This window comes from Alligator sinensis, unplaced genomic scaffold (genome assembly GCF_000455745.1).
Source record: "Alligator sinensis unplaced genomic scaffold, ASM45574v1 scaffold442_1, whole genome shotgun sequence".
NCBI lineage: Eukaryota > Metazoa > Chordata > Crocodylia > Alligatoridae > Alligator > Alligator sinensis.
Genome location: NW_005841829.1, coordinates 8,139,282 through 8,162,793, shown reverse-complemented (window position 1 = coordinate 8,162,793; position 23,512 = coordinate 8,139,282). Strand labels below are relative to the sequence as shown.

Here is a 23,512-nt window from a genome sequence, read left to right as displayed (position 1 = left end):
TCAATCATGGTGGCTGCGGGCCCAGCCATGGAGATGTGCTCTGGCTGCATGTCCCTCTCCCCCTCCCCCTCCCCCGGGCAGCTGGCCAGGTGGCATGTGTTTGGTCCGCACATGGCAGGCCCACCACACTGCCCCCCCGTATCACTTGCCTGCAAAGCCCCCTGCAGAGGGGCAACCCTGCCCTCACCCCCTGGCCCTGCTTCCAGCTGCGATGTGCCACCTGGGGCTGGCAGCACCCCCTACTCCCTCAGCCACCAACCATCTTCCCCAGCCCCACACCCCCAAGTCCAGGGGAGGGGGAGAGGGAGGTTGGCATGCGGCCAGAACCTCTAGGATCCTCTAGGATCCAAGGGTGAAGGGCATGGCTCCACAGTGGCAGCACTTGCCCACCAAGCCCCCCCCCCCTGCATGCAGCCACCACCACCCCACACCGCCATGGAGCCATGCAGGCGGTTGTGGGGCATGCCGCTGCATACAAGCCCCACATTTCACCCCCCGGCCGGGCGGCACATATGTGGCCTGCACACAGTGGTTGCCACTGCACTCCTGCTGCCGTGCCCTGCGCCACTTGCCCACAAAGTCAATCAGGTGGCCGTGGGATGGTAGCGCAGGGGGCAGTGGCAGAGTTGCAGTGGCGGCCTCTGTGTGCGAACCTCCTTTCAGGCCGGCCAGCATGTGTGTGGCCCACAGAGTGGCACTCCTGGCTCTGCTCCTGGGAGTGGGCACAAGAGCAAACTCCCCCCTTCTTGATCTGCCCCCCACCCAGCACCTTCCCTTTGCCCCGCCCTGCTCCACCTCTTCCCCCCACACACACTTTACCTGCTGGGGTGGGTGTCAGTGTCTGTGGGTCTGGTCTGTGGGGGGTTGCGAGGGGGATCAGGAGGGCTGTTGAGACTGTGGGGGGGGGGAGAGCATGCCACCAACAGCACTGGCAGGGTCCACCTCAAGTCAGATCATGCAAGGGGCAGGTAAATGTTATGCAAGGTGGTGAAGGCTGTCAGCTCCCAGTAATTTGAATGGAAGTTTAATTTACTCAACACATTATAAGACAGGGGTGCTCAAATGGCAGCATAGTATACTAATACTGTGAAATATTTATTTCATATTTTATCTCTCTAAATATAAAGGGCCAGATTCTAATCCCCTTACTTAGGTCATATATCTCTGTCCTCCCGTATTCCCACAGACCCAATGGGACTAATCAGGGAATAAACAAGTCAGAATCTATCTTCCACTACTAAGCATCATAATCTCTTCTTGATCCTAACAGGATGTGTCCAGTGTGTGAGAGGTAAACAGATAAATATAGTTCAAAATGCATATTTATGCTATTATTATTACTTATATTTAAAAAGAGGAGAGAAGAAGAAAGCAGGAAACAATTAGTTAATTACATCACTATAATCCTAACATGTTAGGAATTATTATGGTTAGACTGAAAATGGAGAACAAAACCCATAGCTTTTAGACAGAAATGCTAACACAGCTCTGTCACACACACCCATTCTTTTTTAACGCTCTTATTTCCCTGCAGATCTCTGTTTATATTGAGGAAAATTGTTCTATTTTTTATATGCTAAAACACTGAAACAAATTGCTTTGAAAAGAGAAGGGAAGTCCTGCTGAGCATGTAAATATATGGATGGATATGTGTACTGTTTATAAACTGGCAAAATCCCAAGTTTTTTGCAATGGGTACCAAAAAAATTTAAAAAAAAGAATTCTGAAACTCACAAGCAGGATTAAAAAATGCAACCAATTATGTATTTCTGCCCTGCAGACAGTTAGTAAAATATTCAAGCCTACATAAAGCAAAGAAAGGCACTTGTCGACTTTCATTATGATCAATAAAATCTGGCAGCTCATTAGCATATCATTAACTTCCCTGCTGTTTCCAAAGTGTTAATGCGTAGAAATATTAATTTATAAACGTATAATATCCCAGAGTTCTTAGACTCTGGCTGGCTGCACAAAATAATAATTAAAGATGGGTGAATCCAATATAACTTATTTTTTTCTATGTGGCTATAAACATATGTTTACCATCTGTGGAATTATGGGAAGCAGCTGAGGTAAAAAACAACAGCTGTAGAATAAAATAATACTATCAATTTCACTTCACAGAGACAGCTCAGCTGTTGCAACAAGAAATAAAGTCCAGGTAAAGTGCAATTCTTGGCCTCTTATGTAAATGTATGTATTTATTTATTTATTTTTTACAGTCATGAAAATAGAACCCCAAACATTTCACCTGGTACAGTTGAGACATTGTTCAGATGTAGCAATATGCAATTATGAATTTAATGCTTTCTCTGGATTTTGAAATGTGAGTGGGATCCTCAAACACCAGTAACCTGTATAATAAGTTTAAATACCAAGTGCAGCTAAACTGGTAATCAACTGTTCTGCTAATGGAAAAACATCTCAAGCAAGGATGCAGATCAACAGATCACTAATCTATGGATCCATTAAAGGGTGTTCCTTTAATCTGAATGAATCCATAGATTGCTCTGCAGGCCATGAGTTGAGAAACTTATCAGAAAAACTGCTGTACGTTGCCCAACAACTGATTATACTCCATGCTCATTAGTCAGCAACAGATTCATTGCTACATCTATTGGACATGAAATTAGATACGACAGTTAGGCAGCTTTCGCTATAACTTTGCCTATGAAGCAGAGTATTAATTTTTAAATTTTACAATAATTCAGTTTAGGCTTTAAAGCCAGCCAAGCTTACCGGAGGATAAAGAGGAGTAGAAGGAGAAATAAAAAAATGGAAAGGAGGTTCCCAGGTTTTAAGGTATTTATCTGCAGTGGCACATTAATTTTACCCATCTCCATCATCTTTAAACTGGTCTGGTTCATCATGATGTCTTGGGGCATCCCACAAATGGAAAAAAGCTAAAAAAGCCATTATAGCCAGCAGGCGTGCTCCCTGTCAGCTACATCAGTGAGAATGAGCCCCTGGATACCTAGGCTGCCTACACGTGTGCTCGTGGGCGTTTTCATTAGAACATGTCAGAGCAGACTCAATTAATCGAGTTTGCTCTATGATCTAATGAGAACGCTACAGAGTCACCACAGCATCACACGTATTAAGCCCCCACGTGTTTTAAAATGGCCGCAGGGCACTTTAACTAAACCTTGTCAAGTGAGGTTTAGACAAAGCATGCTACAGCCATTTTTAAACGTACAGAGGCTTAATACACATAACAGTGAGGCATTTTAATTAAAGTGGCTGTCCAGGAACCATTCTAATTAAAATGCCCCCCACTCCCTACCCCCTGAGCATGTGTATAGGCAGCTCTACTTATGCCTGGTTGGTTACCAAGAGAAAACATGAAGTCAGCAGGTTTCAATATTTTCTCACTTCTGTGCAACCTCAGCTTTCAGGATATCAAAATGTAGTTCATGGTTCAACATATTTCCCAGGGAATGACTAACGGATGCAATTTCTCTCATAGGTGAAAGTAGGACTAAAAGACAGGAAGCATTTTAAGGCAGAGATTCAACTTTACCGGGCCTTTCAACAAGGCACAAGCATTCTGCATGATCACAAATAGCTGTGCAGGTGTGGGGAAGAGGAGACCAGAAGGGATCTTCTATTTGACAGAAGTCAAAACAAGCTTCAGTAATGAATGATGGAAACCCTGGAAGCAAGCAGTATTAAAAAATGCATTGTTACCTACCCATATTTTATGCCCCAGCATCTCATTTTACCCATAGGTGAACCAGGACAAAATATAGCAGGAGGTGGAAGCTAGCTCTTTCTACTCTCTGGGAAATAACAACGTTAATGGCTGATGAATGTTGACGGCTATACTGTGCAATATTCCTTTTGTTAGAAGTTGTATCCATTCTTGCATTTCTCAGAAACGCAGATTCCTACTAAAATTCCAGCAGAGATTTGGAGTATTCAAGGTCATAAGGCAGGATATGCTGTTATCTACCATTTGCTACTGTATATATGCTTACCTTAAAGAAACCATGTTTCCTATTTCTCTGTCCAAGCCATAAGCTGCTTCCTGGGGTCAAATTTGTTTCTGGAGGATCTATGACACGTTCGTAAATCCTGTGGAGGGAAACATCACCATTTGATACAGTTCTCTTTTTCTCTCTGAAGTTTTTTAATTAAAAAAGATCAATGATGAAAGAAAAAAGATATAAAGTTGAAGGTGTCTCCAGAATAAAACATTAACATGCAGCCATTTGCTTAAAACATATTTAATTTCATTTTGTGAAATGTTTATTAAAAACAAAAAGCACAAAACATTTTTATTCTCTTAAAATCTGCATTTAAAAAAAGAGTGAAATGCACCCCTGTGCAGCAACGCAATACAAGGTCTTAGCACTCTTTAAGGGAACAGCTGCATTAGCAAGCAATGAAGTCACTGCACCATTGAAGAAGATAAAACTGTAGCCATCCTAGACCACCCTCTGACCATCAGGCCCCAAAGGTGTTCACAGGCAAACCCCACCACCACTTCACAAATATTAGGGCCCAGATGGTACCTCCCCTAATACAAACCATGTATCTTGAAAAATTACAGGGATATATGAGTTTGAGTTTTCAACCAGTATGAAGAACCACTGGAGAAGAAGCCAAAACAGGTTTCTGGACAACAAGGAAGCTTTCTGGAATTATGTCTAGACTCTCTCTGTCCTTGTTGTTTGGCTCCAACCCTGTTTATTCCAATTCTCTCCCTTCCCCAACACTTCCTCACAGCCACCTCAGATTCATTCCATACATGGGTTTTCTCCCCTGCTCTGTTCCACCCCATTCACTTTCCCCACAAAGCCCCCTTTCCTTTCTCTTTTTTTTCCATTTCATGTATCCTCTCCTAACCATCAGTTAAAAAAGGGTGTGGGGGGCATTAATATACTGCCTATTGCTATCATACAATTCCTTCTGCTTTTACATTACACCTCTTTCTTACCATGTCTTGCCTATTTAGATTGTAAATGCTTTGGGATGGGGTCTGTTTGTGCTCGTGTTGTATCTAGCACAACAGGGCATCATTCTTAGTTGGCCCTTAGGCACTATAGTAATAACAAAGAATACTGAATGTTTAATCAGGATTAAAGTACTGCATAAATGCTGCACAGGCCACCTAAAGGGGGTAATTTTCATCCCACATACTTAAAAGGAAAGATTAGCATAGATTAGCATTAGCTCATGATAAATTGATTCAATGTGGAATTTTCAAAAGTAAGTATTTGGAGTTTGACAGTTTCTCTTTTTTTTTTTTTGATAAATTATAATAAGTAATATTAACAATAAGATTTGAAAGCTTAAAATGCCCCTTTTATTCTGGATCACAAAGCCCTTTACAGTGGTGAATAAGTATTATCATCATCTTACACATAGGAAATTTCAAGTACTGGAAGGTTAAGTGACAGTGGTAGAGGCAGGAATGTAATATAAGAGACTGGATTACCATATCCTTTTCCCTGCCCTATAGATATGCTGCTATTTTGTTTGTTTTGGAACCACAGATGCACTGCCTTATATCAGAAAAGGCGTGTCATAACTGAAGCCTGGGAAAGATGATGAAATGAATTTCCATTACACTAATTTGCAGGGGAGTACTATTGTTCTGTATCATACCGGTAAGATAGTCAATTGAATAGATTCTGAACATGTCAAGTCCTGTAGTGTATCTGTATGTTTAATACGAAATGGATGAAGGATTTCTTCCTCTCTCCTACGTTACAGCTGTAGTTTTAGAATGAATGCTAGAAGGAGGCTTTAAAGAAAAATACAAGTCAATCAGCACAACTCAGTACACAATTATCCTAGTAATTTACACTTAGACTAGTTTTCCAGTCTACTTAAGCACACACTTACCTAATGTGAGCACTGATTTTTATGTTATAAGTTGCCATGTTATTTAGAAGTTTACACATTTTCCAAGACCTAGAATGACCACTGAGTTTTAAGGAACTTTTAAAAAAGCATTACTAAATTTTAATGTCGAAGTACAAAGAGCCAAGAATTCTTCCCACATTTGTTTACCACAAGGAAGAGGAGGAAACAGTTTGTCAGATTAATGGGGGAACAATCTGTCCAAAAAGTCACAAGCAGAAAAACTTTATATTTTTCTGAAATTATAAGAAAAACAAAATAGTTATATTAAACTCTACCGCTAAGAACAACAGCAAAGAGTTTAAAATAGTTCTTTACACATTTGTGGACATGTTTACATGAGCCACTATGTCACCAGAGCGATGCACTACAGCAATGAAGTGTGGGCGGGCACAAACCACGACGCCAATGCTACGTCACCACAGTGAGGAGCTAGCTCACTATTGTGCATCGCTACAGCGACATAGCTGCTAAAAATAACCATGCGCCATCATTTAGTACTTCCTAAAGAAAATAATAAATGATGGTGCAGTAACAACTGCGCTGTGGGGGTCACGTGTTGACATGCCCAGTTTGTGTTTATTACTTGAGTTTACCTTAATTATATGCAGCCCTAATTCACATTTCCTAATGTGCTGCAGTATAAAAATACATTTCTCCAATGTAAAAATACTTTGCAATCATCAAAACCCTATGATATTTTTGCTTCTGCTAGCTAAATACCTATCCCATCAGTAAAATTATCATGCTGAGTTATTTTATTTGTTTGAGCATCAAAACAAGGTGGTATTCTTCCAAATCATGTTTTAAGAATTATGGGAATTTTGCATGTATTATCTATATCAATATTTTAAAAAGTAAGCATTTCCTTTCTGCTTAACACATGCAAAATTAAACATCTACTCAAATGCAAAAGTGCTTTAAAAGGCTGAACAAGGAACAGAGTAATTGACATGCTCCTTGAGAAAGCTACTCGCTGAATTACATGATCACATTAGGAATTTCTCTTCAGATATATAGCACATCTTTATTCATGAGTCGGGTTAATAACGTCCGCTCTGGAAAGCATGTAGTCTTCTAAAAGACTAGTCAATATTCTATGAAGAACTCCATTTTCTGTTAAGAGATAAAGCCCTGATACTTAAAACTAAGCTATACAGTGGGTTCAACAACACCACTTGTGAGGGAATATTGGAGTTTTATTTACTTGTTCTAGTAAAAGGCTGTAAAGAGACTCCACAATATCTGTCTTCAATTATAGAAGAACTATTTTTTCATTGTAAAACATACAAATCAACATGTATTATACAATAGCAGCTAGTAAAGTGAGCAAAACGCTGGCTTGCATCCATAGATGCTTCTCAAGCAAATCCCATGACATCATTCTCCCGTTGTACTCGGCCATGGTGAGGCCGCAGCTGGAGTACTGCATCCAGTTTTGGACCCCACAATTCAAAAAGGATGCGGAGAAGCTTGAGAGAGTCCAGTGAAGAGCCACACGCATGATCAGAGGTCAGGAAAACAGATCTTACGATGACAGACTGACAACTATGGGGCTCTTTAGCCTGGAAAACGCAGGCTTAGGGGTGATCTGATGGCCACCTATAAAGTTAATCAGGGGTATCTGGGGGAATGTTTGTTAACCAGACTGCCCCAAGGGATGACAAGGTCAAATGATTATAAACTACTGCAAGACCGTTTCAGGCTGGATATAAGGAAGACTTTCTTTACTGCCCGAGCCCCCAAGGTCTGGAATAGCCTGTCATCGGATGTGGTTCAAATACCTACATTGAACACCTTCAAGAGAAATTTGGATGCTTATCTTGCTGGGATCCTATGACCCCAGCTGACTTCCTGCCCCTTGGGCGGGGGGCTGGACTCGATGATCTTCCGAGGTCCCTTCCAGCCCTAATGTCTATGAAATCTATGAAACCTATGAAATAGTTCAACAATAGCATATAAAGAAGACAAATGAAACAAGCAAGTGGTTTATCTTTGACTTTTCTGAAGATTTAACACAAGGTTTTTTGTTTGTTTGTTTGTTTGTTTGTTTGTTTGTTTGTTTGTTGGGGGTTGCTTTTTGTTTTTATAGGAGAAGGTTGTATTGAACTTTTTTGCAGTGTCCTTTCATAAGGCCTTATTCATAAGGTATGTTTTGCGGACTCTTCATTTTTTCTCTGGCTGTTGTTCTATTCTAATCACATTTCTGAAGCATCTATCTAACTTATCCTTCAGGCACCATTCAGATTAAAAATAAATGGCTTCTGTATCTTATTCTATGTATATCCTGATGTTTAGCAGGTTGGGGGCAGGGTATTTATTTTCTATTAAATATATTTTCTCTGGATCTTTCAGTTATATATGTTTATGATTGAAGGGCATATGCCAACTGTGGAAAGTGATCAGGATTCACTTAATTTCAATGTTACAGATGTTGGATTATGTTATTTGGTTCACTACTGATGTGAATCTACCTTATTACTACATATCGCTGAAATCAGTGAAACATGAAAAGGCCCTTGCAAGCAACAGCAACAATGTGGCCTATCACTACATTAAACCTTTGATAAATGAAAAATTAAAATTCACATCTGGATTCATAAAGAAAAAAATACAGACTTTAAAGACCATCAGGAATGTAACACTATACCCAATTGTGAGCAGTTATATATTGAATCCAAGACTCACAAGCAGAGCCGACCCCAGGTATGCACAGGGCCTGTACTGGAGGGGAAAGGGGGGCAAGCACCCAGAGCACAAAGCCGGAGGCACACAGCAGACAATTGGAGTGGTGGCGCCCTCAGCACGTGCCAATGGCACTGTTCACAGGACCTTTACGGCACTGTTCACTGGGACCCCCAAAGCGCAAGGCCCGGGGCATTCACCCTGATTTGCCCCCCCCCAAAGGGACAGCTCTGCTGACAGGATAGAACTATGTGCAAAAAGATGCTTTCATATCAATAAATACAAAGGTATCAGTGACTCATAATAATACTTTGCACTACATTACACTCACAGTCATAAGATCTAACAAAAAATAAATCAACGGACTTTAAAATAGTATGGAATGAATTCTTACACCAACACAGATTGGTAACTGAGGCATACCAAGTTTAACTGATGTTAGTTTGTGACAGAAAGGAATAGAAACCAGACCTTCAGGCTTCCATCTCATGCCTTAACCAGAAGGGCAACTGTAAAATTACCAAGCGCTAAGAGAATGGCTTTCAGAAAAAAGAGATTTCACTGATAATGAAGGCTTCTGCCTCTAAGGGAGGTTCATGGTGGTACTTACTGATGTGGAAGCCATCACGCAGGGGACAGACTATGGAAAAGAGGGCCTGCAAGCAATGCAAAGATATATAGCTAAGTACCACTGATCCTATGCTTCTTGCAAATCCATAAAGATCTGTACAACACTTAAGTGATCATCAGGGCTTTTCTATATTTGGGGAACCTATAAAATGCGTATGATAATGATAGAAATCACAGAATCAGAGAGAAGTATGGCTGGAAGGGACCTCTGGAGGTCATCTAGTCTAACCCCTGCCTGAAGTAGTATCATCCCTATCCAAACTCTGGTGTGTAAATTCTTGTCTAAACTCTTGCTGAAACTACATAATCAACCCTGTTGCACAATTAAAAGGCATAATACCTTAATCTGCCACAGATAAAGCAAGGAGACCGTGGTGGCTAAAGTCCTACTGCAGCAAGAAATGTTAAAATATGTTCAAGAGATTCAAGAAGAGGACCACAACCCCCATAGTCCATACCAATCTGACCATGTAGTAAGATGCCTTCCCAACACCTAATGTGTTGATCAGTCTGACCCTAAGCATTGGGACAGGAACCTTTAGCCAGGACTCTCTGGGTTTGAGTCCCAGCAGTAGCACTAGCACACTCCAGTGAAAATCCTCAGCTTTGACTGCAGCCAACACCCAGTGCTTCTGAGGAAAGTAAAAAATAAACCATGGCACATGTAGCAACAGGAGGGGGGGAAAATCCTTTCTGGCTCCATATGGCAACCACAAAAGGCCAGAACTCCTACGCCCATGAAGTTTAACCTCCTTTGTAAAGCACAACAAGATCTACTGATGAAAAACACCATACAAGAGCATATTGCAACTACTTTTAAAAAGTTACACATATTATGTGGGTTCTCTCACAGAAGGGATATTTGGCCATGAAAAACTGTATGTTGTGCCTAACTATATCCAAAAGACCCCTTCTTACTTGGAGACTATATATTAATTCCCCACCCCTTTATCTTCCCCCGCTTTAAAGTAGATTCACATCACCAAGAGATTTCCTCTATCCCTTTCTCTAATTTCCTCTATCTTCTTTTTGTGTTGGACTTTCTCACTTACTACCTACGGTGCTTTCCTTTACACCAACCATTGTTATATGTTGTGTACTGAATAGCAAAATTATACCTACCACACTCCTGATTTCTGAAGTGCTGACAGACAGCTCTTCAGAGTCTGGGTTTCAAACACATTTGACACTGATGCCCACATGGAGCATTTTGCAAGAGAGGGAATGCTCAGAATGAGGACTCCTGAGTACCACACACTCTAAAATTATTGTAGTCTGTGTTGTCCCTCCAACATCAAGAGATCCAGGTCTTCAGGTTAATGGAAGCTCTGTTCTGTGCTTCAGCATTTTCAGATTTATGACTACTAGCATTTACTGTCCAAGTGATGCACTATTACATTGTTTCATTGTTATACTTGTATATTTCAAAGTTGTTACAACAACCCCAAAACAGTGGCAAATCATGCCCTTCTCTGAAATACTCACTGAAGAAAATAGCCCAGATTTATCAAACCACTTCCCAATTTACTTACATTTACTTAAAAGTCAACTGATGAAAGCTGATCTAACATCTCCACAGAAGCTCTCTACAGAACACATACTTACATTGCCTGTGCCTTCCAGCTTACCAAAGAATGGCATCAGTTCAAGGAATATCTTTTTTAAGCAAGCATCTAAAATTATCACCTGTGCGAATAGGCAATACGATATAAGTAATACAACAATACAAGAAACCTTGTCTGTACAATAATGCTATTAGGCAGCATCCAGACAAACGTGGCCATGCAGTATGTGTTGTCACAGATGTGTTTGCAGCACCACATACTGCACATTCAGCGTTTCTCTATGCTGCAAGGTAGCAGTGTGGCTGATTTTTTTGACCCCTGGATATGCAGAGGTCAAAAAAACCCACCAAAAAGAAAAGCGGAGAGGTGCACGCAGGGACAACATGTGTCGCTCAAAACCAGAGCCTGGCTGGCCAAAGTCACACTGTGGCTGCCAGCCAGACTCCGAACAGCAGGATTCCCACTGCTGCAGCCCCAGGAGGCCCCAAGGACCCCAGGTAAGGCTTCTGGGGTCAGCCCAGTGCTGGCCCCAGCCTCCCCTACCCAACCTGGGGTAACCTGCCATGCAGCAGAGGGTGCATGGCACAGGCACTTCCCAGGGACAAACGTATGGAACCAAACGTTCATACTCATGTGGACATAGCCTTAGAGCCAATGAATGGAAGTATGAGAAGTGTTCAGTGATACATAGATATATACACATACATTGTTTCATATATGAATATATTCCATTGCCTTAGGTATTATACATGTATACATGACCCCAGTTATGTAAGTACTGTATTATTTTTAATTTATTTATTAAATCTACCTCACTGTTATGAATCTCATTTTACATATGGAGAACTGAGGCACAGAACAGTGAGGCGATTCATCCAAGTTCATAAAAGAAACCTATGGCCCAGCACTGACTTCAACCCAGATCTCTGAAGGGTTATGCTAGTGCTCTAACCAATTAACTATCCTTCCTAACAAATGTCATATACGGCATAATGTGACTTCAAAACTGTGTTGAGAAAACTAAGCTGGGTTTGAACCACTTAGTTCAGTAGTGGTAGTTTAGTCCAGCAGCACAGAGCTCATCATAGGCTGCAGGAAAGAAGGTAAAATTACCCTGTGCTGAACTTTTTGAAATCCCAGACTGTTACGAGCACTGTGCTAGCTTACATAAAGCTAGCTTGGGTATCTCTGCACTGTACTGTATTCACAGTGCTGTAATAAACTTCCCTCCTCTAATGCAGACTGCTTATACAGAATAGCAAGTTAAATCTGGGAAGTCCTAGAAGATATTTCCATTTTTGCAGAGAGGTGACTTTACTTCATGCATATCAGAAGCATGTATGAAAAGCATTTGGGGGTCATTTGAAATCCTCCGTTATGATAGAAAAGAAATAATGTGTTATTGACATTAACAGGAGATTCAAGCAAATATGGATTACCCAGGAATTAATCAGGCTTCTAAATGAATGGAATTATATATTATAAGTAAAAAATGACTGAGAGTACAGTAACACTTAAAATCACTACCCCCCAAAATCATGGAACTCCATTTGAATCTAAAATGATAGTGAGTTATTAAAAAGATGTAATTGCCACATCCAGGTTCTTCTCAAAACAATATAGTTATGCTTTACATATATCAGATTTATTCCACACCTCTGATTTCCTTTATCATTATGTAACTAGCAGATTTCAGCCTGAATATCACTGTGCCTAGGGTAGATCAGTGCTGAACTTTCATGTTCCAGTCCCTATGTCTGTTTTGTTTTTTTTAATTCTCAGATCTTAAATACTGCTGTATTTTAGATTACTGGACCTCCTTAGTCTAGGGGATTGTGCAGAAGTTCCAGGTCCCAACAGCAAGGTGAATTATAAAAAAAAATTTCTGCTTCTCTAAGCCTGATCCTAAAGCTTGATATTCTATCACAGGCCTTTCCTCCCTGAAATATTCATTTTGCCTGTCCTGTCCATATCTAATTACTTCAGATTCTTTATATCAATGTGTCAAACATACAGCCTGTGGGCTGCAGTCAGCCCATAGACATGGGTTACCTGGCCCACAGAGCTTCTCACCATAGCTGCTAGCCGCAAAGGAGTTAATATTCCCATCACTTAAAATCAAGCCTAAAACCTCTCGTGTTGGCCACCAAAAAAGGTAACGTACCCAAAATAAAAGCACTCTACTGAAAGTTTGCCCTGTATGTTTTTTTGCTCCCCCAAATATGAGGAAAATGTTGATTAGATAAGGTCATTTAATGGGTCTCTAGCTGTAAGATTCCAATATTGGCATCCGTATTTGTTTCTTTCCTCTGAAAGGCTTAAGAATTGCTTTTAGAAACGGATGCCATGTTGTCCTTACATACTTCTTCAAGGCGCTATTTCTTCCCAACAAAAATGTGTGAATACCAACATGATTTTTTAATAGTATTTTTTAATTAGGACGCGTTATTTGACAAACCTTCGGTTTTGTAGCAAATTTCACTGAATTATTCATCCAGTTTTCAGCTCTGTTTCTGAAAAAAAATAATCTTCTTGGGAAAAATTCTGATTTTTCATGCTCTCTCCCTGTCATTCTATAAAATTTCACAATCACTGAACAAGAGGAAAGCAATTTAGATAAAATTTCAGGTTCTGAAGGAAGACTTTCGTTATTAAATTTGGAGCATACAATAGTAACTGCCAGCTATTTAATCAAAAAGTTATTGTTCAGCTCTAGGGGAAAAACAGAAGGTGTCAAATAATACTATTTCTGTTAAATAAAAGCCGAGAAAGTGCTTGCTCAAATTTAAAGTTCTTTTCAAACTCAAGTGCAATAATTTAAACTGTGATGGTACATTTCATTGATTTTCTTTATAATCACCAAGATAAATTGAGGTTTCCCTACTTATCAGATTAATTATCCTTTCTGTTGTTAACCTCTCCAAGCTACAAAATGTAAATTTAAAAATAAGAAGTGTGTTCACAAAAAATTCTTAAAGCAGCCGATTTTTCTAACTAGGAGCATGATAAGGGATAAGAAAAAGAAATTACAAAAGAAAACTGAGATGTTTTGAGCACAGAATGTTTTCTTTTACAAAAAATATCATGTAAGTAGGGCAAATTCAGAGAGATGCTACAGGTCCTGCTTGAGCTATCTTTTGTGATTTTTACGTGCGAAATATTTTAATTAAATATTACATAAATCAAGCATTACATTGTAAACAACTATACTATTTTTCATGACCTCTTACAAAGCTATGGGTGATTATCCAATTATGGTTTTTTGGGTACTAAGCATCAACAAGAAATTTTAGGCTATGATTCTTTTTTTTCTTTTTTTTGTCTGAGATCAACAAACAGTCTCGGGAAAGGAGTTGTTCCTGATCACAGGCTACTGAAGGACTTCCCAAAAAACAATTTGTCTTAAACTGTTATGTAGTGCGTTTCATTAATGGCTCTCAAGCCACTTTATAAAAGAAGTCAATATTCTCACGCTCATTTTCCAGATGGGAAAACTGAGGCCATAGACAGAGGTGCATTTGAGCACTCTGGGTGTGCCTACACGAGACTCTTTACTGAGAAGTATCATAATTTACTGTGAAGTAAGCAAGTGCATCTACATGTGCACATGCTTACTGCACAGTAAACCTCATTAACCACAAGTAAATTTGCTACCTACAAATACAAGTAGCAAATTTACTTGCAATTACTAAGTGCACAGTAGTGCTCATGTAGATGCCTGACCAAGAGCAAATCTGATCCCAGTCAGGCAGCCACAAAGGGGCAGGAGATTGCTCCCTGACCCCATGAGCTGCCTGCAATTGGGCAATCAAGGCACAGGGCTTGGACCCCCCCCCCCCCCCCCCCTGCCGCAATCCGCCCATGGGGCAGCTAGCAGCAAGTCCCCAGTGGATCAGGGCAGGGTGCTGGAACCTCCCCACCCCTGCAGCTCTTTCCAAGTCCCCTGCCCCAACCAGAGAACCAGGAATGGGAAAGGAACATTGTCCCTGCCCCAACAGCAGGCAGCCCCCCAGGGGCAGGGAGCAATGTCTCAGCCCTGGCCAAAAGTCAGCTGTCTCCTAGCCCGATGCTCCCTGCCAGCCCCTAAGCTAGCACCCAAAGGGAGACTAGACCTCCCCCCTGGTGGCAGCAGGGGCCCACTGCAGATCCCCAGGAATCAAGAACAGTTTGCTGCCATTAGCAGCAAATCTTCTCCCACTTCCGTACATGCGTAAACACCTGTCTGGGAGCATTTACTCACAAGTGAACTGCTCCCAGATCTAATGCATGTGTAGACACACCCTCTGTTTTCTGATTCAAAATTGGAGCACTTCAGTGCCATACAGAAGTGTGGCAATCCTCCATGCCCTCCTTCTGAAGCACTTCAAAATTACCACATCGGCATGCAGTGGGAATACTCTCCAGCCAGAAGGCATAATAGAGGGCTGCTCAGTTTTCCAGCATCCAGCAGTGCTCCTCATCCCACATGGAGGGTTTAGAGAGAGTGGGATGGACAGCCAAGAAATGCTATTGTGTGTGCTCAGTTGCCCTAAGGAAGCTTTGGGTTGCAGAGAGAAGACAGGCAACCTATCAGAGAGAGAAAGCTAGGGGGATGAGGCAGGATAGACCACTGTGGGATGCTGGACGACTGAGCAACCTCTGTCACATTTTGCTGGAGTGTACAAACATTTCAGGAAGAGTTTCAAAAGGCAACACTTAAAAATGTTCCTCATTTTTTTAGAATAACTTTTTAAGCACTTTTTGAAGCATTTCTTCAGCAATGCATATCTGTAGGCTCACTGTCTGAAGAGCCGCATAGGTGTTAGGAGTGCCTCAAACAGTGCATGTCTAGGAACACACCAAGGTCATCCAGCCAAAACTAAATCCCTAAGCTGGGATTCTATGCTGTTTACCCAGGCTCATATGAACAGCAGAGGTTTCATGAAAGTGAGAGGCCCTGGTACAATGACCAGAATGAGATACACTGGGTGCATCTATACATGCATTTTACCGCAGAGTAGACTAATTAGCCGCACAGTAAAGCTTCGCTATCTACACGTGAGGCAGTCTTAGGTTGCAGTAAACTAATTAACTCCATAGTGAGATAGTACAATTGGGGATAGTAGTATCTTATTGCAGAGTAATTAATTGCAATTAAACTGCGAGCATAAATTGCACCCGGTCAGCCCAGGCAGCTGGGGGTCAGATTCCTGGCTGCTGCCTAGCCACAAGGCTATGCACTTTTGGTACCCTCATGCCCCTGCCAGCCCCTCTGCTGCCCAACATCACTACCTGGAACCCAGGGCTGACCCCCAGTGCTCCCTGCCAGCCTAGCCTGCTCTGCCTCTACTCATATTGTTGCTGTCCCAGGTGCACATGTACACACTGGGCCTGAGAATAGTTTACTTCAGCACAAACTGCTCCAGAGCTTATTGATTCCCATTAATTGCACGTGTAGATACACCCACTGCAGGAAAATACAGAGAATGAAATGTGCCTGGACTAGATCCAGAAATGGATTCCAGGCCCTTCTGATTCTGAGTGTTACAGCACGAAAGTTGTAGCTGTCTATGGGCATGTCCATACCACGATGTCAGCATTCTGCCATTAGTACAGTCCTGACTATATCCCTATCACCTGCCACTGCTTACATACTCGAATCCAGAATTACACACGTCAAGCTATGTGTCAGAGTCATTCCCAGTAACTGTTCTCAAGGACGCCAGAGACTACAATTTTAAGAGCGGCTACAGAGAGATGCCTAGAATCAGCCTGATTTGCCAAGTTTGGAGGGAGATGGGGTATGCTGGGCACCACCCTGGCTGCAGCATGCTACTGCCTCAATCTAAGCACACCCTCAATGCCTAATGGAATTCACAACTTAAAAGCTGAGCAACTAGGTTCCTTCATAGAATGCATGAGAAGACTTACACACCCAATAATGGGACCAAAAAAAGCCATACTGCATGAGAAGCCACTTAAAATACCCAATTGGAAACACAGAAGTGAATAATCCTCTGACAACATTCAAGAAAAGATCAATGCCAAAAAACCCAAAAAAACATCAGATTGGACACCTCGCAGTGGATGAAACCCTAACCTTGACCGCTACATTGACTACTTCAGGGAAAGAATGAACAATGAAATAATCAGCAACACACGCCACCACAACAACCTCTCTCTACCAGAGAAAAAGGCCATAGAATCTCTAAGATCTAACCACCAAATAGTAATAAAACCAGCACATAAAGGAGGAGCCATAGTCATCCTTGAGGATTACATAAAGGAAGCCAACAGACAGCTCTCTGACACCACCTACTACAAAGAACTACAAGAAGATCCTACTCCCCTTTTCAACAAAGAACTCAACAATACCATCAAATCATTTCCACCAAGATTACAAGAAAAACTACAGACCTTGATCCCCCCGCTACCTAACCCAGGGACTTTTTACATGCTCCCTAAAATCCACAAACAAGGGAACCCTGGCAGACCTATCATATCCAACCATGGGACCCTAACTGAGGAAATATCAGGTTTTGTTGAATCCATCCTAAAACCGCTTGTCACCCACAGAGCAAGTTTTGTCCAAGACACCACAGACTTGCTACGGAAACTTAAAAACATAGACCACCTTCCCAGGAACACACTCCTAGCCACCATGGACGTTACCAGCCTATACACCAACATCCCACACCAGGATGGCATCCATGCCTGCCTTACATATCTACAGGAACAAGATTACAACCCAGAATACAGACCCAAAGATATCACTGAGCTTATACACTTCATCCTCACACACAACAATTTCACTTTTAATAATCAACACTTCCTCCAGATGATGGGAACAGCTATGGGCACTAAAATGGCCCCACAGTATGCCAACCTTTTTATGAGCCACCTGGAAGAAGACTTCCTCAAGAACTGCACCATCAAACCCTTGCTGTACTTACGATATATCGATGACATCTTCATCATTTGGAGTGAGAACCTGGAATCTCTACTTGAGTTCCACCAGAAATTCAACAGTCACCATCCCTCCATCCGACTTTCTTTAGAATACTCCAACACCAACATCCCCTTTTTAGACACAAGGATCAGTATCCAGAAGGGTAAAATACAGACCACAGTATACAAGAAACCCACAGACCAACATACATATCTGCACAGAACCAGCAATCACCCGAAACACACCAAAAAAGCAGTGATATACAGCCAAGCCCTCAGATACCACCGCATCTGTACTGAAGAGAACACCCGGGATTGCCACCTCACCAATCTTAAAAAGGCTTTCACCCAGCAAGGACACTCCTCCAGAGAGGTAGATCGCACGTTTGAAAGAGCCACCTGGATACCACGTGAAGAACTGCTGCAGTACAGAAGAAAAACACCCACAAATCGCACACCGCTGGTTATGACCTATCACCCATCCCTTGAACCTGTACGGAAAATCCTCAAAAAATTGCAACCCATATTAGAAAAAGACCCTATTCTTAAAAAGATCTTCCCAGAGCCACCCATCCTAGCCTTCAGACAAGCACCGAACCTCGCCAACCTCATCACCAGAAGCAAACTTCCTCAACCCCAGAACACACCAAAAGGATCCAGACCGTGCCATGACAAGAAATGCAAAACCTGCCCCCACATCTCCACCACCCCCACTATTACTACACCCCACAACAGAGCCATCAGCATCCCAGGATCTTACAGCTGCACCTCCAGGAATGTAGTATACCTCATCCAATGCACCAAATGCCCTGATGGAAGATATGTAGGAGAGACCAGACAACAACTGCGCACCAGAATGAATGCACACCGGAAATCCATCAAAGACAGAAACACCCAATTACCGGTGGGGGCACATTTCTCACAGGAGGGCCACTCTCTCTTCAATCTCTCAGTCCTGATCCTCAAGGGAAATTTACACAACACTTCCCAGAGACGAGCCTATGAGCTCCATTTCATCAGCCTGCTGGATACTAGAGATCAGGGACTAAACATAGACATTGGATTTTTGATACATTATAATCTGCCTGGCAACTGACTCCCCAGCCCAGTTTTCATTCCATCCAGGAAGAGCACACACCAACTGCTGCAGCTTCCTGAGCCTGACGAAGGGTTTTTGAACCCGAAAGCTTGCTTAATAACTATTCTCCAACCATTTGGGTTGGTCTAATAAAAGATATCAAATTCACCCAAGGAACCTTGTCTGCCTATATCCTTAGACCAACACGGCTACAACCTAAACCCCTGCAGAAGTGAATAATGTGTTGTAAGTGTTTCCTCTATCAGGGATTCTGAAATTCCAGGGAAGTGCCTACTTCCATTCAAGATTCAGAGCCTTGCACCCCAAGCTCCATGTAGGTCTCCTTACTGATTTTGGCCCAAGTGCTCCAATTGCCAGATAAACTGAGCACCTACTATTATGTTTCAACTTAATATGATGTTAGGTGTCTAACTAAAATTGTGATCCATATGGCTCAAGCACCTTTCACCAAGCTCCATCTTGGAGACATATCTTATATCCATCTTATTAAGATGGACACATCTCCATCTTAATAGCAACATTTCTGCTATTGTAGTCATTGACTCCTGGTAAGCAAGAATACAAATTGGTCTTCATGTACCTAATAGCATACAGCAGTGTTTTCTTTTTGTTCTTTTTACAGTGTGTGCAGATTCACCTGGAAATGGGAGATGAAGCTCAAATCCACTTCTACTTATAACCTAAAACTGGACTAAAATTTACAGAAAAAAAGGCTTATGTACTAAAGTGCAGTGAAAAGCTTCCTTTGAAATTAATAGGTTTTAAATCACCTTATCACTTCTGCTACATATTATCATCAAGCAAATTAAAAATTGTCACTGTATTGCTGACCTTAGCAGCGTCACCTCTTCAGAAGCTCTCTCAGTAACAGCAGATATGTTGACTTTCATAATACATTCCAGATGCCAGATATCATAAATCTGAAACTGAGCAGATGGGGTACATTCTAGAAATAAATGAGGATACACATACAAGAATCCTCTAAAAAGGGAAACGAGAAAATACAAAAAAGAAATCTCTAGGTAGAAAAGGACGGACAGAAAAAAAGACTGTATAAATGTCTATGAAACAAAAAGCAGCCATATAATACCCTGGAAAGTACTAAAGTAATGGGGTCAGGGAGCATGAATCATGTGAATGGGATGAAGCACTGCATTTGTGCCTCAGACGATGTACCAAAAATAACACTGGAACAAAAATATCCAAACACTATTAGAGTCACCTTTTATCAACATGACACAGAAAAATATAACACTATGCTTTGTGTTTGCAATAAAACACATGAAAGTGAATACTGTCAAGTTTGAAACTGACTTTCCACAATGTTTAAATGCACATCTTGCTCTCTGGCATGTGGCTGTGGTATATAGGATTTGGTTGTCTCGCTCCAAGTACCTATAGCCTATCTTAGAAAGGGGGTGGTCAATTTCTAAGTGTCTGGGGGTTCAATGCCCTGTGGGCCACATCAGGCAGAACCGCACACCTATGGGCCACATCAGGGCTGCACACTGCATGAGCACTCTCCCCGCCCCCACTCACCATATACCCAAGGTTCACTGTCAGCTTTCCCAGTGGTGCCATGCTGCACGGCCCCACACCTGGGGATGAGGGGCAGGCAGTGAAAGCTGGAGGAAGAAGGGGAGCCCAGGGACCCCAACTGCAGTTACAGCCAGAACGATGGGAAGAGCAGTAGCTTGGCAGGAGCCTGGGGGCCACAACTTAACTCCTTGCAGACTGGCAGTTGAGCAGTCCTGTCTTCGGAATCTGATCAACCACAAAATAAACTGGGCCGGACTCGCCTTCCTTTATGCTAGTGTAAACAAGAAATCATTGTAAATATGCCAAGTCCCTGTATGCATATTTTAGAACAGAGCTATCCAGCTTTTAAGTGCCTAGGAGCCAAATGCTCCACACGTCACACCAGCAGTGACCAAACACCTCGGCTAGGGACAGAAGTTATGCATAAACCAGTTTAAGTGATCAGAAATTGTTTTAAACTTGTAACAGAACAGAAGTTCAGTGCATGTAAACCAGTTTCAAAATGGCCAAAACTGGTTTAAAATAGATCTGGTTGAATGTAGTATCAGACTTAACTCATCTGAATCAAACCACTTTATGAAACTTCTGTCCCAGACCCCTTCCTGGTTCAAGTTAAATCACAGTCCCCCAGCATCCCAGCATGCTTTGCAGCCCTGGCCTGGGCTGTGCTATCTTCCCCACCCCTCTGCTCCCTAGGTGGAACAATGAGGGCTAGCTGACAAATGGGTGGGAGGGGCAAGCCTGGCTGAGGATGCAGCCCAGTCTATGGGGAGAACTGCCCCTCACCAGGCAAACCCTGGCTGGGGTTCTGGGGCCAGGGAGGGGGCTTAAACAGCCCTTCCCCTGCTCAAATTTACTGCTGCCTAAAACTCTGGATTACAAATCCCAGAGGCATCTGGAAGCAGGAAAAGGACATGATAAGCAACCCTGCAGAGTCCTGCTGCTCTGATTTTGGACTGCAAATCCCAGAGACCTTGGGGCAGCAGGAAAAGTAAATGAACACACAGCCAGAGAACCGTGCTCTAGCACCCCCCAGCTTCAGGCACAAGCCACTGCAAGCATGTGGCTGCATTTCCTGAATCAGAGTCTGTCTGTTCACTTCTGTTTCAATTTAATATGTGTAGTTTAGACTAATCTACAAAGAATGAATTGATTCAGCCTCGGGCTTTTTGACTGTCTGTACTTAGCCCGAGCATCTATACCAGAGCAAACAAAAGGCCCCCCAGGCCACACAACACATAGCCACACTCCCTATCACCCTGTCTCCCCACTATCCACCACAACTGCGCTAGATGCCTGCCCGCCTGGGAAGAACTCAGGGAAGAATCAGGACCAATTTCTTCAACACATAGCCACAATGCCATGAAAAAATACATTTAACATAAAACAGGCCAGGCCAGTGACAATCAAATCCGCAGTAAGTAACTCTATCTTGCTTCAAAAGAACACCTTCTGAGATGCTAACCCCCTTGTCACAGAATCATCTTATGAACAATGTAATGTCATCACTTAATAATGTACTGTAATCAAAGGATACTCTCATTGATATTACAGTCTAATTCTTTTCACACAATGATGGCAAATACAAGCTGAAGATCTACAGTCTGCTTCATAGCATGATGCATTTTCTCCCATGTTCCTGTCAGTCTTCTTATTAGCTTTGTTGAGGCACCGTGCAGTGACACAGAACTCCCTCCAGAGACAGAACTGAGCTTTCCCATTAACCATTTATTCTCTCTATAGACACTGCTTTAATACTTGTTTAGTTCTGGATTCCTAGGGTATATACTCCCTGGACGGAAACGTGCATTTCCCTGGGGAAAAACAGCAATGGCACAATATGTGCCACTGCTACTTGTCCCCAGTAAACGTCTATGCATGCACACTCTTAAGCGCAGCATGTTGCCCTGAATGGGAGAGGGGAGCCTGGGGCCAGCACCTGGTCTGCACCAGCATCTTTACCTGGGGTCCTGGGGGCTGCCAGGGGTTACAGCCATGACAATCCTGCAGCAAGGAGCCCATCTGGCAGCTGGAGCATAGATCAGGCTCACCAGGTTCTGGTTTCAGCTGGCTGCCACCACATGTGCCACCCTGCTTTTTTTTGTTTGTTTTGGTTTTTTGGGGAGGGTTGTTGGGTTTTTTTTCAGGTAAAACCCCCTGCACTGCAAATTAGCAGTGCAGGGAGGGGATCATCTACATGTGCAGCATTTGTGATAGGCAGCACTATAGATGGGTCTGCAGCACCACCCATGCACACTTGTCTGGATGCACTCACTGGGTGCGTCCAGACAAGTGTGCACATGCCTCTTGCCCCACCTCAGACCCCTGAAGCGGGGCAAGAGGCACATGCAGGATTGAAAAAATGTTCCCCGCGCTGCAAGTTTGCAATGCAGGGAGAAAAGTAGACCCCTGGATATCCAGGGGTCTAAAAAAATTAAAGTTTAAAAAAGTGGAGCAGGGCACAGTCCCGAACCATGCTCTGAGGCAACCGGAGGCTGGGTCCTCCACGGAGACGCTCCATCTGCCAGAGTGTCTCTGTGGTTGGCCCCTCGCCCATTTGTCCCCTGTTGGGGGGCCGTAGCCCTTGTGTGGGGGCTAAACCCCTATTGGGGGCCATACCCCTTGTGTGGGGACCAAATCCCCTGTTGAGGGGCTGAACACCCTGTTGGGGGGGGACTGTAGCCGGAGGCTGGGTCCTCCACGGAGACGCTCCATCTGCCAGAGTGTCTCTGTGGTTGGCCCCTCGCCCATTTGTCCCCTGTTGGGGGGCCGTAGCCCTTGTGTGGGGGCTAAACCCCTATTGGGGGCCATACCCCTTGTGTGGGGACCAAATCCCCTGTTGAGGGGCTGAACACCCTGTTGGGGGGGGACTGTAGCCCTTGTGTGGGGGCCATGGCCCCTGTGGGAGGGCAGCAAACTATATATTCATGAATTCATGAAACATATATTTAGAGTTCACTTTATTATTATGATAAGAGACTTGCTTTAACAAGGTAGATATATCAATAAAACATTGTCCAACTGATCGCTGTCTATATGTGTGTGTGTGTGTGTCTCTCTTTATAGTGGTCTTTTCTTTTACTTGTGGAGGAACATGGGTTTTGGGGTATTTTACAGAGGGACTTTGGGATTTTTTTTATCAGGGACTTTTCAGTTTTCCAACAGGAAACACCAAAATTCCTGCTAGGGAGGCCAGTGG

At 42.8% G+C, this 23,512-nt stretch overlaps 1 protein-coding gene across 1 annotated transcript in view; it reads right to left on the bottom strand.

Moving 5' to 3' along the window:
* The window catches only part of NELL1 (neural EGFL like 1), a 537,948-nt gene that overhangs the window by 429,679 nt on the left and 84,757 nt on the right, over positions 1 to 23,512 (bottom strand). The window contains exon 5 of the mRNA XM_025199761.1: positions 3,978 to 4,074. Within this exon, the coding sequence (XP_025055546.1) occupies positions 3,978 to 4,074 (97 nt within the window). The remainder of the gene's footprint in view (positions 1 to 3,977; positions 4,075 to 23,512) is intronic.